Source organism: Polypterus senegalus, chromosome 5, assembly GCF_016835505.1.
Source record: "Polypterus senegalus isolate Bchr_013 chromosome 5, ASM1683550v1, whole genome shotgun sequence".
NCBI lineage: Eukaryota > Metazoa > Chordata > Cladistia > Polypteriformes > Polypteridae > Polypterus > Polypterus senegalus.
This window is the reverse complement of record NC_053158.1, coordinates 51,316,481-51,333,787: the sequence shown is the minus strand read 5'-3', so window position 1 is coordinate 51,333,787 and position 17,307 is coordinate 51,316,481. Positions and strand designations below refer to the sequence as shown.

The following is a 17,307-nucleotide window of genomic DNA, read 5'->3' as shown; positions in this document are numbered from 1 at the left end:
AAAGTACTGAAATATGGTCTGGAGATTTATAAGAATGAAAGATTATAGTTTTTGTTTTTTAATAAATTTGCAAATATTTCTGAAAATGTGTTTTCACATTGCCATTATGGGTTTTGAGTGTAGATTAATGGGAACTACATGGAAAATGCATTCATTAAAAAAATAAAATCTACAACAAGTGTGTGGAAAGTGAAGTGGTCTCAAAACTGTCTGAATCCACTGTATATACAGTGTTCTGTTCAATTCCACTTAAATCATTTCTAATGAATGTTGAGCGCCTTCTACAAAACTAGCTACTAAACATTACTAAAATGCATGATACTTTGTTTCATTCCATTTAGAGCAATTTTGTGAATTAAATGGCTCCTGGAAACAAGCTCAGGGTTTGAAATAATAATTTACCAAAATTGTCTCTTGTTAAATAGGAAAAAAAGAATAAACCTGCAGGCATTTTCTCTTTTGGAGACAGATGGATTTCTCTCAGTTGATTTGTTTAAACTATGTAAAAATGTCAACTCCTAGAAGCACTCAGAGCTTTGAGCTGGGTGTAAGATAGTGAACTTTTAAGCAGATGAGGGAGTAATTTACTAGAAGGGCAACAGGAGTGCATTGGTAACTGAGAATGGGATAAAATGTCTACCTGGCTAATGTGCTGCTGAAAAAGATCAGCCAGAGGCCATGTGTGTCGATTTCCTTAGACTGACAGCTGCTGAAGTATATGTGCCAAAAAAACTGAAACTGGAAAAGATAAAGCTGTTACAAGTGATTCTGCTTTTAGTGGATTATTTTTATTTTAATGACCCACTTACTTAGAATTCTTATTTCATTGTATTTTTTTATGTAAAATATCCTCATTTTAATGAAAATTCATGTGGTGTGATCTTGGCTGTTGCGCTTCATGACATGTCACCTTATAGTAAAACTGCCCAGTCTACTATTCAAGGTAGTGCCTTCCAAGTCTGTGATGCCACAGCGTCCACAGCCATGGACACCATTCATGTTAGGACATCAACAACAGAGTAAGGTGCCAAAAAGTGTAAAGGTGCATATTTATTTATTTCAAAACAAGTTTCATTATGCAAAATCAGCAAGGTCAGTCTATGGTAAAACAATCATCAAGAGTGAATTAAATATGTGAAATAAATAAAACACCATTAAAATTACTTGGAAAAATTGATGTCCCACATATCTTCCTCAGAGCAACAAGCATCTCAGCAATATCCCTGGACTGACTCATGACCGACTCCATCACCCCATGACTGATAATGCCACTAGCCATTCTTCGATCGCTCAGTCCACTTCATCCTCATGCCTCTTGCCACAGATATTCTAGCCCATAGTTCCACTTGACACCAGAATGTCTCCTCTGCTTCTCACCAGTAGATTAAACTGCATCCAAATTCTGGACTCTTGGACTTTCACACTCTCTGCCAACTTCAGTTGGTACCTGCTGCGAGCTTTCCCCATGTCAGCCTCTCTCCTGCTCCTTGCTGTCACGATTTTGAATCTGTTCTCGCAGAAGGCACACCATTTTAATAAAGACACAGACCTTTTGGCTCCATTTTTTCTCTCGGCTTCTTATTTTGTTTTTTTCAATCACTAATTCACAAGCTTTCCATTTCTTTTTAGTTTCTTTCCTTTTTCATTTTGCTTTTTTTTCCAACTCACCCCTTGCACCGACTGCCATCTCAGCTAACGTCAGTTAACGTGCCTCAAGTTGGTAATTGCTTGTTCAACGAGATAGCACATGTGTGCTATCATGCAATCCCTAGTCATATCGGCCCCTGTTAATATGTCAGGTATGCACTAGAACAATTTTTTAAATTATTAAAATCCCTAATCAGTGACACAGCGTGTCATAAAGTTGAATTTCTATTTTCTTCCCATGGTCATGCAGTTATGGTTTGCTGCCACAGTCCAAAGACATACAATTAAGTCAACTGGTTTCATTAAAATTTACCTGATGTATGTGTGGATAGATATGAACTGATATGTTGCTAATTTCTGCCTTGTGCCAGTTATTAATGTCATAGGCCCAAACATCCCATAACCCTGAACTGGACAGATTCCATCCAGTAATGCGTGCAAAGCAGAAACAAACCCTGGGCATGGCACAAGAGTGTGTACACATGCACCCACTCTCATCAATACAGGGCTAATTTAAAGTTATTGATTAATCTAATGGAGAATGTGGGGGAAAAAAACAAAGAAAGGGCAAACTGCACATAGCCAGTAGCCAGCCTAAAGGGCAGATTAAGGGAGTCATATTTTAATCTATGTTAAAATGTTAAAAACTTGAATCTTGTGATTCACACTAGAGGGCATTCACATTTTTATGTACATTGCACTGTATATATGATATAATGAAATAATTGCTATCACATGAATCTCTGAACTCATCAGATACTCCTATTTCAAAACCAGAAAGTGCATTTCTAGTTTTAAAAGATACTTTAATCCTGAGAATTCTGTGCATAACAACAACTCAAGCATACAGTACATTAAAAAAACAAATATGTATATGAACAAGGTAAGGCCAATCTGTCTGTCTAGTGGGATCAGTTAACAAGTGAGCAGTTCCCATAGGTCGTCCAAATGTTTTTCACAATACATCGAGATATCTGATTCAAATATGTGAATTTATAATTAATTTCAGGTTATACAGACATTTCCTATAAAGAACATATTCTCTTTTTCCCCAAACATACTTCTCTTTAATTTTCATCACTATCTGCTGCATGCAAGATCTTCCGTGAGAGGAGAATCTTTAACAAGTAAAGATGCAGGTGAATATGTATAAAGTGTAATTTTTTATTCGGGAAAGAAATTTGTATTGTCTTCCATCCATCCATTATCCAACCCGCTATATCCTAACTACAGGGTCACGGGGGTCTGCTGGAGCCAATCCCAGCCAACACAGGGCACAAGGCAGGAAACAAACCCCGGGCAGGGTGCCATCCCACCGCAGGGCGTGTATCGTCTTCTTTTTTCAAAATAAATTATGACTTCTTTCTTGCATTTTCTGCAGTGATTTTTTTGTTAACTTTGTTCTAGTATTTATTATATGGAACACTTAGTTGTCAGTTTATTTTACACTAAAAATTCAGGTCAGGTAGATTTTAGTCCATTTGCATTTGCATTTACATGTCAATGACGTGCAGAGTAGATCAGCACTACATTGAGCAAGTGTGGTTAACCAGCTTCACAAATTAATGCTGAACCTTGAAGGAAATTTGAGTTTCTACTATTCATGATTTTGTATTAAGTGTTGATTTTGATGGAATGGTAAAAATAGATATTACCTGGCACACCTTGAGCAGATATTAAGTGTAACTTTGGCTTGTGGTTCAGGACAATAAGCACTACGGCCTTGGCTAAACTTGCTTCCCGAAGGTGCCAGACTTGTTACTCCCTCCATTCTCAAATCATCAAGATCCTCTGTAAAAAGACGAAAGTGAAGAAAAGCTGTTGGTTATTATTAAATTAAGCAGCAATGCGTAAACACTTACTTACAAAAATAAGCATATATCATACAGAAATAAACTCTTGGAGCTTCAGATCAAGCTACAGTAAATACTTTTACTTTGAAAACATACTTTTTGGGCATATATTGTATAAAATAATTATAAACACAACAGTATCTTAGGCCCAATGCCACCTTCTCCGTTAAGTCTGGGTAGAGTAACTTTTTGAAGGAGTGGATGTATAAATGAGGTTATAGTTGAGTCTAATTTCTTAAAGAACAATTTGTTAATGTACATATGGATGCTCTGAAACAGAAAAAGAAGCTTGAGAAGAATGTTCGTTTTGAGAGCATTGATTCTCCCTGCTAAGGTGAGATGGAGGGTATACCATCTGTTCACATCTTGTTTAATTTTTTTCCAAGCTGATAGCAAAGCATTGTTGAAAAAAATCTTTATTTTTACTTGTAATGTTTAACTCTAGATATTTAAACTGTTGATATAATAAATAAATTCTGAAATTAGAAATAAATTAGAAATAAATGAATAGATGTTCAGTCTAGTATTGTGCGTTAGAGAGTTCAGTGGAAAAAAAACACACTTTTATTCAAACTGATTTTTTTGTCCTATCTTTTGAAATTCTGCTAGTGCATTAAGGACTATTAGTATGTTTGTGGGTCTGATATATACTCTACAGTATCATGTCATCTGCATAGAGTGATATTTTACGTTCAAGTCTTTCTTTGTTAATCCTTCTAATCTCAATGCATTTTGAAAGGGAATGGCCAATGGTTCAATGGCAACTGCAAAAAGCAATGGTGATATGGGGCATCCTTGTTGAGTACCACATTCTAGTTTGAAGTATTTTGAGATAATGATGTTAATGTAGACAGAGGCTTCTGGACTGGCATAAAGTAGTTTTATCTATGCACAAACCCAAATGTGTGCAGTATGGGTAAATAGGTTGTCCCATTCAACCCTGGTGAATGCTTTTTCTGTGTCCAAAGATAAGTAAAGATCTTGTGTATTAGATTATATGAGTGAGTACATTACATTAAACAGACGCAGAAGGTTGGAAGCAAAGTGTCTGCCTTTAATAAATTCAGCCTGCTCTTGTAATATTACAAAATTAATCACTTTCTCATTCCTTCTTCCTAGAACTTTGGGGAGTATCTTAACATCATTATTCCGAAGTAAAATTGGTCTATATTATACACACATGAAATAAGTCATTTTTTTTCTTTGGAAAGACAGTAATTAATGTTTGGTGAAAAGTCTGAGGTACAATTTTGATGTCTCTAGCTTCTATAAATGTCGTTAATAATAGTGGAGCTAACTTATTTGAACATGCTTTATGAAATTCCACTGGGTAGTTATCAGGGCCTGCTGCTTTCCCACTTTGGAGTGAGTTTATAGCATCCAGTAATTCCTGAGAGTGTCAGAGGTTTGTCCAGGTCATCTGCAGAAACCATATCTACAGTAGCTGTGGTGTTGTAATGAATCAAAAAACTCATTAGATTGTATCCTGCCTTCTTTAAAGAGTGTAGAATATAAGGACTTATAGTAGTCCCTAAATGTGTAGGTTATATTTTTATGGTCAATGATTTTATCTCCATCTTGCTTGGTAATTTCTGTTAATGTGTTGTGAACTCCATGCTTGTGGATTTGTTGAGCTAAGATCTTATTAACCTTCTCTCCATGTTCATAGTAATGATGTCACAATTTAAAGATGAGCTGTCCCATTTCTTTTGTTGTCAAGAGGTTAAATTCTGATTGCAGAACCTGTCTTTTCCAATAAAGTGCCTCGTTCGAAGGCCTGGCATATTCTTGATCTGTTCTGGTAATTTCGCAGGTTAATTCTGACGCCTTCTTGGTGTCCAATTTATTTTTATAAGAAAAATATAAAATAATCTGTTCTCTTAATAAAGCCTTCAGAGATTCCCAGAGTATTCCTGCAGAGACCTCTAAGGATGTGTTTGTCTCTAAAAATTAATCAGTTTGTTTGGAGGTGAATTCTTTAAAGTTCACAGCTGTTAATGATAGTGGATTAACACACTGGCTACTAAATTAGTGTGCAGGACATAGTGATTCATTTTCCAAGGTCGGAGTGGAGAGATCCTGACTTTAGACAGACCATATTATAATTTTTTTTTGTCAATAGAATTCTCTGTCTGTCTCTCAAATATGAAGAGATTTTTCCACTGAGTCATAAATAACAGATTTTGACTAAACAAGCTGGAATGAATGTGTGAGAGGTAGATGAGCTTCATTCATTGTGTATTACATTGGTGATCCCTAAATCCTCTTTACTAAGGCCATTCATTAGGTAATTTTCCATTGCTCTTCATTTATTATCAGCCCTTTTTACCATGCAAACAGTTTACAGCTTTGCGTGCTACATTTACTTGGCTTATTTTAACTTAGTCTGTTAAAATAAATTTGTGGGTAAGCATAATTAGGTTTGCATGTTGCCTTCATAAAGGTTTAGCTTAAAAAACTATGCTACATACCCATTTCATTTAATTGAGCTATAACTATTTTATTTTAAATCACAATAAAAGTAATCATGCAAGAGAAATTAGATTATGACTTTCTGAAGTAACACTTTCAAAAAGCCATTAGGATGCAATAATATTTAAATATAGTTCTCTTTGTAGTCCTTCACAGGATCTTGGTGGTTTGGTTGAGAAGATGCCAGCAAAGCATATCAGTCTAACATGTAATAATCCTTAAATAAAAACAATCTGTGAATTGCCTACAAAAACACACTTCATCAATTGATTTAAAAAGTATATTTAAAAATGTATTTCAATGGTAAATTTCATCTTTAAATCATTGACAATATACTAAAATATACAATAATTGTTTACACAGTTTGCCATTATTTAATACACTATTATACTGGACAAGACATTGAATATTGACAATAAAAAAATGATTACATTGGTGTCAGTGTTTAATAATATAAAATATAAGCAATAATGTCAAGAATTATTCAGGACTAAACAGAAATATAAATTTGCCAACAAGCAGATATATGCTATACCAAAGATATATGTCAAAACATATACGCATATAGAGTAGACTGGTACATTACTGTCTCTTATTTTAAAAATAATGTTAATGAAAAATCACATGAACTGTAATATGGTGCACCCAAATGAAGCTTTTTTCTAAAAAACTAGTAGCTACTCTATTATTTTTAAAGCATTTTTTTTTATTTCAAACACATGGCCATGGAACATTCTTGATAAGTTTGGTGCATCACCCAAGATCCATTTTATGGCTAAGGAGATTAATATGCCGAGCCCAAATGCTGAGGTGGGTGCCACATCACCTCTTGCTTTTGTCCATTTTTACTTTTTCTTACAGATAACAGTTACAATTGAGTTGCCTGTCATCTTCTTTACTATGGAGCAGAATCCTGAAACAGACCCTTGATTAAGTATAAAGATTTGCCTGATGAACACTCACAAGGGCTTAGGAGTTCCAAAAGCACAGAAGATCCAAAAATTCTTTCAAAAGTTGTCCACTAGGGCGGAATTACCATAAAAACCCCCAACTACTTACAAAAAGGGTCTAAAAGAATCTTTATAAAATAAATGATTTATTTTAACAAAGGTTCAGCAATCCAAGAAGCTCTTAACTCTTTCAGGGCGGATGTTGATTTTTGTCGAAATTCAGGGGTAGATGACAGTAATCAGCTGTAAACTTTCACAAAACTTGCCATTATGTTTTAGTTCAGCTCTCTTTGCTAAAGGGAAGGGTAGCTTCGTTGATTTGCCGTTGATTCCTTGCACATATATATGAGTAGCAAAGAGCAAACAACCTCTAAAATTGCATCGACATCTGACGAGAGACCAAAGCAAATGTGCAAAGCAAAATACTCCGTGTACGACATTTTGCATATTATTACTGAATCAGACTCTGATTATAACGCAAGTGATTTGGAGATGTAGACCAAAAATGAAGCGAGGTACCAGCATCAGCTGATCGTGGTGCTGGACACGTTCATGTGGCTGATGCACCTACAGCAATGTTTGCCTGGGAGGACCACTACTTACAATGACAAGAGGTACAAACCAGATTGCATTGCACTACGACTGCCACCAGCGCCCACCTTCCGTAAGACGACAGCCAGGCAGCCAGCCTACTGTGCATTTCTGCTGGCTATCAAGCCACCCTCATACAACTGCTGCTGCCTGAGACACCATACAGGTGCCAACAGCAGCCACAGAGCACAGCAACAGACGTTTTATGTAGATTTATGTATGAAATCACTGAGTTTTTTTGGTAAAAATATTCAGCCCTCAAAGAGTTAAGAGACCAAATGGAATTTGTCTGTGAAGGCAAGGCAATTCACAGCAAACAAAGTCCCAAAATAGAATCCAAAGGCGAAGTTGAAAACAGAGCACAGTTCTAAAAAAAATGTGGGAAAATGCAAAAGTGAAAAGGCACGGCAATACACAAGAAACACTCCACGCTGTATCTAGTTTGAAATGAACTGCCAGGAACTATGGAAGGCCCTCCAATATAGAGGGTTGAGGGCAGTTCCTGGTAATGATTGACAGGTGGCTCCGCCCCTTGGGGAACAAGCCACTGAACCAATGAGACATAAACACAAAGAATAATGTACAAAATAAACATTAATAGAAATAAATGACATAAAATTAGACAACACTGACAAGAAACACAACTTTCAACACAAGCCAGGGGAGAAATGCTGGTTGAGACAGGTAAAGACAAAAGTAAGAAACCTTACCTGAAAAACCATATATCCTCTAATATGCTATGAATATGCTCAGAAATAAGCTATTAAGTAATTAATGAGGTATTAAGACAATATGATAAGAAATGAAACGGGAAATATTAAAGAAAGTACAAAAAAGACAACAGGTAATCTATACTAATAAAAGGCAAAGCCCTCACTGACTCACTCACTCACTCACTCACTCACTCACTCACTGACTGACTCACTCACTCACTCATCACTAATTCTCCAACTTCCTGTGTAGGTAGAAGGCTGAAATTTGGCAGGCTCATTCCTTACAGCTTACTTACAAAAGTTGGGCAGGTTTCATTTCGAAATTCTACGCGTAATGGTCATAACTGGAACTTATTTTTTCGTCCATATACTATAATAGACTTCTGCTCGATAATTTAGTGCCTGCCCATATAAGGCCGTCCGTCAGCGGCAATCCAATACAAACACTGCCGCTAAATATTCACGGGTGAAGGACTGTGCTTATGCAGAGGAAGATGAGATGGTCAGGGTGGTGTTTGGCACAAACTCGGCGAAACTGCGAGAGAAACTTAGCTAACATTAAATACAGCCATGGACATTGCACGAGATGGCACCAGCACAGCTGGGAACCTTCGATGCATGTACACCGAGCGGCTCACGTGAAATGACGCAGTGCAAAGACAAAAAGCAACAGTTCCAAAGAGTGCTGAACAAAAACCGAATTACACAATTTAGAAGGCAGCAAAAAAATATGAAGCGTGTGATACATACAAGCATATTCATAAGTGCAGCTACTGCAAACAAAGCACACGGTGGAAAAGTCAATGTCCCGCTAAAGGAAGACAGTGTAAAAAAACCTGTGCATGCAGCGTGTCACGTCTCAGATAAAGAGGAAGACTAGCTGTTTACTGATGCAGTAAGAAACGAATCGATGAATGAAACCTGTTATCTTTACAACGATTGACAAAAGCGGAATGTAACTTGAACACAACACATCCTACAAATACGAACCTGATTGAAAGAAATAATGATAATCAAATCCTTGATGACAGCAACACTCATAACACTCACAAAACAATTACTGTATATTGACAATCATGTTACGTTATTTTTAAAATGTTCCCTTTTCTTTTTCATAACTTCTTTAACAGACTACTTCTCCGCTGCGAAGCGCGGGTATATATATATATGTATATATATATACCCCGATCTACATACTCTCAAATAGACAAACTACATGCCGTGGCGCAATGGTAGAGGCTTCGCCTCTAGTGCCGACGTCCAAGGTTCGATTCCCGAGAGGGGGTGCACTGAGTATGTACGTGCGCTTCCCGATTCATTTTACCATCGCATCCCTTTGGTTTGAGACGTATGAAAAAATATGCGGTTAACGCAGAAAGACAGATCACCAATTGAAGCTTTATGAATAATGGATACTTTATTCGCCATCAATGATTGTTTTGTTAAAGCCATACTCAGCGTATTCATTAGGTGAACGGTAAAAAAGTAAGAGTGAGGGGAGGGTGACTTATTGAAGCACGCAGGTGAAACCACAATAGCACACGGGCTTGATGCGTCGGTGCGCGTCAAATCGATCTGAATTGCGCAATCACATTCGAAAAAATATATCTTTTCAAGTTCTATTTAGTCGACACAAATATCTTTGGTTGGAATGTAAGGCTTAATTTACTCTTTACATTTGTATGGTGAAGAAAAATTTATGCAATGATGCCTACATTTAACTTACATTCCTACCAAAGATATTTCTGTCGACTAAATAAAAATTCCATCTATTTAAAATTTAAATAGAACTTGAACAGATACGATAGTTCATAATATCCACGCAGACTTGCACGTAAGAGCGGGAGCCATCCATTTTAACAAACAGCGTATTGCACTGATACGAAATAGCCTGGCCATTTAATTATTTAGGAATGGATAAATAAATTAAGATTTTGTACAAATAATGTTTTTCATTTTTCTTCCTTGATGGATTCTGGCACCCCCTGCAACAGTTGCTCGCACCCCAAAGAGTGTATGTATATATATATATATATATATATATATATATATATATATATATATATATATATATATATATATATATATATATATACACTCACCTAAAGGATTATTAGGAACACCTGTTCAATTTCTCATTAATGCAATTATCTAATCAACCAATCACATGGCAGTTGCTTCAATGCATTTAGGGGTGTGGTCCTGGTCAAGACAATCTCCTGAACTCCAAACTGAATGTCAGAATGGGAAAGAAAGGTGATTTAAGCAATTTTGAGGGTGGCATGGTTGTTGATGCCAGACGGGCCGGTCTGAATATTTCACAATCTGCGCAGTTACTGGGATTTTCATGCACAACCATTTCGAGGGTTTACAAAGAATGGTGTGAAAAGGGAAAAACATCCAGTATGTGGCAGTCCTGTGGGCGAAAATGCCTTGTTGATGCTAGAGGTCAGAGGAGAATGGGCCGACTGATTCAAGCTGATAGAATAGCAACTTTGACTGAAATAACCAATCGTTACATCCGAGGTATGCAGCAAAGCATTTGTGAAGACACAACACGCACAACCTTGAGGCGGATGGGCTACAACAGCAGAAGACCCCACCGGGTACCACTCATCTCCACTACAAATAGGAAAAAGAGGCTACAATTTGCACGAGCTCACCAAAATTGGACAGTTGAAGACTGGAAAAATGTTGCCTGGTCTGATGAGTCTCGATTTCTGTTGAGACATTCAAATGGTAGAGTCAGAATTTGGCGTAAACAGAATGAGAACGTGGATCCATCATGCCTTGTTACCACTGTGCAGGCTGGTGGTAGTGGTGTAATGGTGTGGGGGATGTTTTCTTGGCACACTTTAGGCCCCTTAGTGCCAATTGGGCATCGTTTAACTGCCACGGGCTACCTGAGCATTGTTTCTGACCATGTCCATCCCTTCATGACCACCATGTGCCCATCCTCTGATGGCTACTTCCAGCAGGATAATGCACCATGTCACAAAGCTTGAATCATTTCAAATTGGTTTCTTGAACATGACAATGAGTTCACTGTACTAAAATGGCCCCCCCAGTCACCAGATCTCAACCCAATAGAGCATCTTTGGGATGTGGTGGAACAGGAGCTTCATGCCCTGGATGTGCATCCCATAAATCTCCATCAACTGCAAGATGCTATCCTATCAATATGGGCCAACATTTCTAAAGAATGCTTTCAGCACCTTGTTGAATCAATGCCACGTAGAATTAAGGCAGTTCTGAAGGCGAAAGGGGGTCAAACACCGTATTAGTATGGTGTTCCTAATAATCCTTTAGGTGAGGTGTGTGTGTTTGTGTGTATATTTATATATGTAGATATGTATGTATATGTATATATATGTTTATGTATGTGTGTGTATGTATATATATATATATATATATATATGTATATACTGTATATGTGGATGTATGTGTGTATATATGTGTGTATATGTATATATGTATGGATATGTATATATATATGTTTATGTGTGTGTGTGTGTGTGTATATATATATATATATATATATATATATATATATATATATCAGATATACTGTATGCCTGCAACACTCATGACAATGACAAAACAATTACATTGTCAATCATGTTACGTTATTATTAAAATGTTTCCTTTTCTTTTTCATTACTTCTTTAACACACTACTTCTCCGCTGCGAAGCGCGGGTATTTTGCTAGTTCATTAATAAATTAACTGATACATTTACTGTGATAGAAACAGAAACACAAGAACAAACAAGACAAAAAACACTAAGAATTTGAAAGACTAACCCCAAAACCCAACTTCTTAGAACAAGAAAACTGTAACTTAAAACTCTAAATCTAACAAAACCAAGGAGCTGAGACCATAAAGACAAAAAGAGACAAAAAACTCAAAAAGCTTGATGCTTGAAAAACAATAAAAGACAATGCCTCAGCAAAGAGAGGATGCTACTACAAACTCTTTTTATTTGCCTCAGGTGAGTGCACTAGAGAAGCCGCAGCACCTCAGGAGTTAGGAGTGGAGGCCCTGTCGTCTGTGGTTCTAACCTTAATTGTAAAGAAAGGCTACAATGAACAAGTTTTTTTTAAACCTTTGGTTATTTCTAACCTGCTTATATGTGTCTTATTAACTAATATTAATCTGTTGATGATGTGTCTGTTTTCAATAAATAAGCTGCTTGTTGTAAAACTTAATAATATGTTACTGTACATTCGTCATCTACTCCACAATTGTCTGACATGCAAGATACTAAGCTGAATGTAACTGATGGAGCTCACTGGCAGAAAAAAACAACTTTTGAGTTAATTCCAGCAGCCAACAGTATTTTGTTTGATCATCTTCATATATAACCAACATAAGGTTACTTATGTATACAAAGAATTGATTTATATTTACAAGGAATGTTGAAATGAACAATTAGTAAAATAATTAGTACATAAGGTTGTATTTCAGCATGGAGGAGGCGGAGAACAAAAAAGAAAAGAGAATAGAAATTCTATCATGCCATAGAAACAGGCATATCATTACAAACTGTTTAACATTATCAACATTTATTTCAGTACCTTTATTCCTCAAAATCTGACAGGTATTCCTATGTACCTATATCCAGTGTATGTGAATGAGTATTACACTTATGGTTATATAATACAGTATGTCATACAGATGCACTCTAAAGCTACCTACATACATACCACTATTTATTTAATAATACAGTTGATTGATGTAGCTTCAACAAAACAAAGTATTCAATTTACAAATAATCTATTTTTAACACTTCCTGCCAGATGCTTGATGCCCCTGAAGACCTGAATTTTATTTTAAAGATTTAAAAGAGAATGGAGTGAAGCATTTCTACACTTGTGGCTTGCACGGATGATAACTCGACATTTAAGTAATAGTTGTTTTTGTGGCAAGACATTCCTTTGGTTTTAACTAAATTATACATTTTCAAATCACACAAAATCAACCCCAGTCTCTTTAATAGGTAAACACTCTTGACCTGCACTTCAGAGCCTAAAGGGCTCAAAAAATCTCTTTATTGATTGGCTAATCAGTTCACCGATCTATAAAGAGTGTGATTTTAACTGACCAAAGCAATCTACTGTGTATTAGCAAATATGGTTTAGATCACACTTTCTCACAGGTGGTAAAACAGCTTAATGACAACAGTAACTGCTTACATTCATGCAGGGCACAGGCTCCCCAGTGCTAGGATCAGACAGAGAGACAGATGCAGACAGACTGACAGACACAGACAGACTGTATTACTTCCAAAAGGACCCTGTGGTGTCATAGCAGACAACATACAAATACTTCACAGAATACTCTCAAGTCTCAACAGTGAAATAAGTAAATGTATAAGTATATATGCCAGATCATGTTTCCCAATATCCTTACACCCTTCATACAGGCAAATTATAGGGCTATGTTTTACTATAGCTGTCACATACAATATTTTTCAAATTCCGTTACTGTGTTAATTAACTTAGGCAGCTGTTTCTTCTGAATAAAGCCATCATATCTAAAACTTTCTGATGCTGATCTGCAGGTTGTTTCGAAGTTTTTTCCAGAAAACTCTTGATGCACTTTTTTATTGTTGTGTCTACTTTTAGAGGCCTGCCCTGGTGAGGCTCTTTTAGCTGTAAAATTAAATTTAAACTAGGGACTCATCTCTTTATTCTTGCTTGTTTTCCTGTAATTAGCTCTCTAAAATGGACTCAATCATGCTTTACTATGCTACTCCTTCTCTCTGTACCACTGATTCCTCTCATTATCTATCTTTGTAATATTTCCAGTCTTCTCCTAACCCTGCATTCTTGTGTTATTTGCACTGTTTTTAATTTTGTTATTGTACAACTAGCTGTGCTCTCCATCTAAAATTGTTTTAAATCTAAGCAATCAACACAGACCTCAGCATTAATGTTTGCAGCATACCATTTATTGGAATGTATTTTGCAATGCATGTAGTAATAAAATGCTTTGCATTTATCATTCCATGCATTGCTACAGATGTGTTTGATGCACCATCTGTTGGAATGACAAATACAATGCATAGACCTCTGTTATATGTCATTTAGTATGGGATTCTTAAAAGCAGTGTTAATGTTTGTGATGAGCCATCTGGGGCAGCACAGCCGCGCAGTGGGTAGCGTTGCTGCCTCGCAGTTAGGAGACCCAGGTTCGCTTCCCGGGTCCTCCCTGCGTGGAGTTTGCATGTTCTCCCCGGGTCTGCATGGGTTTCCTCCCACAGACCAAAGACATGCTGGTTAGGTGCATTGCCAATCCTAAAAACAATTGTCCCTAGTGCGTGCTTGGTGTGTGGGTGTGTGTGTGTGTGTGCCCTGTGGTGGGCTGGCGCCCTGCCCAGGGTTTGTTTCCTGCCTTGCACCCTGTGTTGGCTGGGATTGGCTCCAGCAGACCCCCATGACCCTGTGGTTAGGATATAGCGGGTTGGAAAACGGATGGATGGATGGATGAGCCACCTGTTAGAATGCAATGCATTTTATTACTCTAAATGTTTGTAATGTGCCACCTTTTACAACGACAAGAGACATACCAACCACACAGAGAGTCACAGACTTACACACACTTATCCATTTATGAAGGTGGATTGAGTTTTCAGTTCAATACTGCATTGAAGGTAAATTCAGTTCATTTTTATATAACATTTTTCAATGAGTCCCGGCTCAGAACACTAATATTAACCATTTAATAACTACATATAATGAGATCTAGCTGATTGACTCTTTGTTGTAATGTTGACTGTATGATGCAGTCGTTAGTATTGCCTGCCAGGGTAATAGTCTTTTATTTAATTCCCAGCCTTGCCACTTTACAGTTTGCATGTTCTCTTTGTTATCTTCCTGGGCTGTTGGTCTGATGCCCCTGTTTCCTCAAACATCCTAGAGGCATGTAAGGTTTCTAAATTGCCATTGTATGAATGAGTATGGGATTGTGTGGTGCCTGTGGCTTGCATCCTGTGATGTTAGTCTAGGCTCTGTTTCAGTCATTACAAGACAGGCTTTTGTGATATATTGCAAAAAAAGGAATCAAAAACAGTAGAATTGAAAATTAAACTATGCATTGAAATAATGAGCACTATGTACTTTTGTAATTTTGCACCGTTTTCCATTCAAGGGCCACTAAAAGCTGGTGCATTGGGCACATTGCAGGAGCCAAGCTTGGATGGAGAAAGCAGGTCCATCATAACACATGCTCACTCTCACTCACTAACCCATTGAATCTGATGGAGAAAAAAAAGGCCCCCAACAGATGAGAATAATTTAAATCTCATAAAAAATTATATATATATATATATATATATATATATATATATATATATATATATATATATATATATATATATATATATGCTACATGACAGAGCAATAGTCATCATCAAGTTTTACTGAGCTATTGGAATGATGACACCATTAAGCTTTTCATTTCAATTTTAAGTAGGCAAACATGTTAATAATACAGCCATATGAAAAAAAGCCATGCAGTCACTGTAGGCCCCCAAGTCTCAAGTCCGCACGGCCTATAGTCACGCCACTTCCTCCACTCGCACCTATTCAAGCCGGGTCAAAATAGACTCTCCAAGTAACTCCAAAGCATGGCTTTGGATTCTAAGGGAAAATCTAGAAAAAAATCTTAAACACAGAGAGAACATCCAAACTGTGCCTGGAAATGAAACCAAGTGCTCTGAGGTGGCACACATAAATGCCTGCTATCCAGGGAATATATCCATTGACTGAAAGTAAAATGCACAGTGTACTACATTACCTGGAATGTATGCTGCAATATTCAACAAGTCAAATTTGAAGTAAATATCAAGGAATTGGATTCTTATCTGTGGTTTGACCCTTCTTCAATTCATCGGACTTCAGGCATATTAAGAACATTCATTCATACATCTTCCAAAGTAGTGTAGTAGGGGAGCTGGAGCCTATCCCAGCAAGCTTAGGGTCACAATGCAGAAACAATCATAGGGCAGGGCACCGGTCCATCACAGAGTGAACAGACAATGCACACACACACACACACACACATGCGAGGGCCAGCTTAGTATCACCAGTCCACCTAATTTGCATGTCTTTGGATTACACGCAGAGATTTTACAAGCACCAAAACCTAACTCTGATTATGTGACTGTAAAGGTTAGAATTCCAGGATGTAGTTTATAAACAGTCACTTAGTAAACTGAATGATAATAGCTACAATTTTCAACTGCTGGTTTTATGACCTAGAACTAACTTGTGTAAATAACAGCAATGATATCACAGTAAAACAATGGGCTACTGAGACACTACAAAGATGACATTCCTGACCAAGTCTTCAAAAGGGGGCCCAATGGCAAATTAAAACTCACTGTAAGTTCATAAACCCGCACAAAGAAAACCTGCAAGGCAGTTTAGGGGCAAGTAAGAGAAGACGGAACATCTGCAGGTCTGCCTAATAAAATCTGAAACCTGACCGACAAACCCTACATCTTCCCCTGACACTGCCAACATAATGAGCACCAGTCCTGGAGAAATAAGAGCCTCTGGCAAATATTAGGAGTCCATTTCCTTCCTAGTGAGCGCTTGCTCTTTTTTTTTATGAGGTAATGCTTTTATTGGCCAAAAGACATCTACATAAAACAAGCAGGAGGTGTAACCCAGAGAACAAAGGGTTTCTCATCATTATCTAATGTGGAAAATCCAACAGCATCCAATAGACAGAAAACAAAAGCTTGACTCTTCTTTGAGGCTTTTTTTTTTTAAATTCAGGATATCACACAATAGTTAATACTAGCACACACGGATAATAACAAACTTAATCGCTGAAATTAGTGACAGCAGTAATTCAAAGATCCATTCATCCAAATTCCAATGGGACTATCCCAGGGCACACCTTCACACCCCTGTTTACTCACACTGGGGCAGCTTAGAGTCACCAATCAACCTAAGCAGCCCAGTTGTGGGATGTAAGAGGGCACCGAGAGGGAATCTTCACACACAGACAGTGGCCGGGTCACGATCTGAAGCTGTGAGTCATGTAATGATATAATGATGTTCTTTATTCA

The 17,307-nt window shown here is 37.2% G+C and overlaps 1 protein-coding gene across 4 annotated transcripts in view; it reads right to left on the bottom strand.

The window, feature by feature from the left end:
* c5h8orf34 (chromosome 5 C8orf34 homolog) overlaps positions 1 to 17,307 on the bottom strand; it is a 446,834-nt gene that overhangs the window by 138,972 nt on the left and 290,555 nt on the right. For 3 of the 4 annotated variants that reach the window (XM_039754615.1, XM_039754617.1, XM_039754619.1), the window contains exon 8: positions 3,303 to 3,438. In XM_039754615.1, coding sequence (XP_039610549.1) covers positions 3,303 to 3,438 — 136 coding nt within the window. The remainder of the gene's footprint in view (positions 1 to 3,302; positions 3,439 to 17,307) is intronic. The other variant, XM_039754616.1, reaches the window with a different exon arrangement.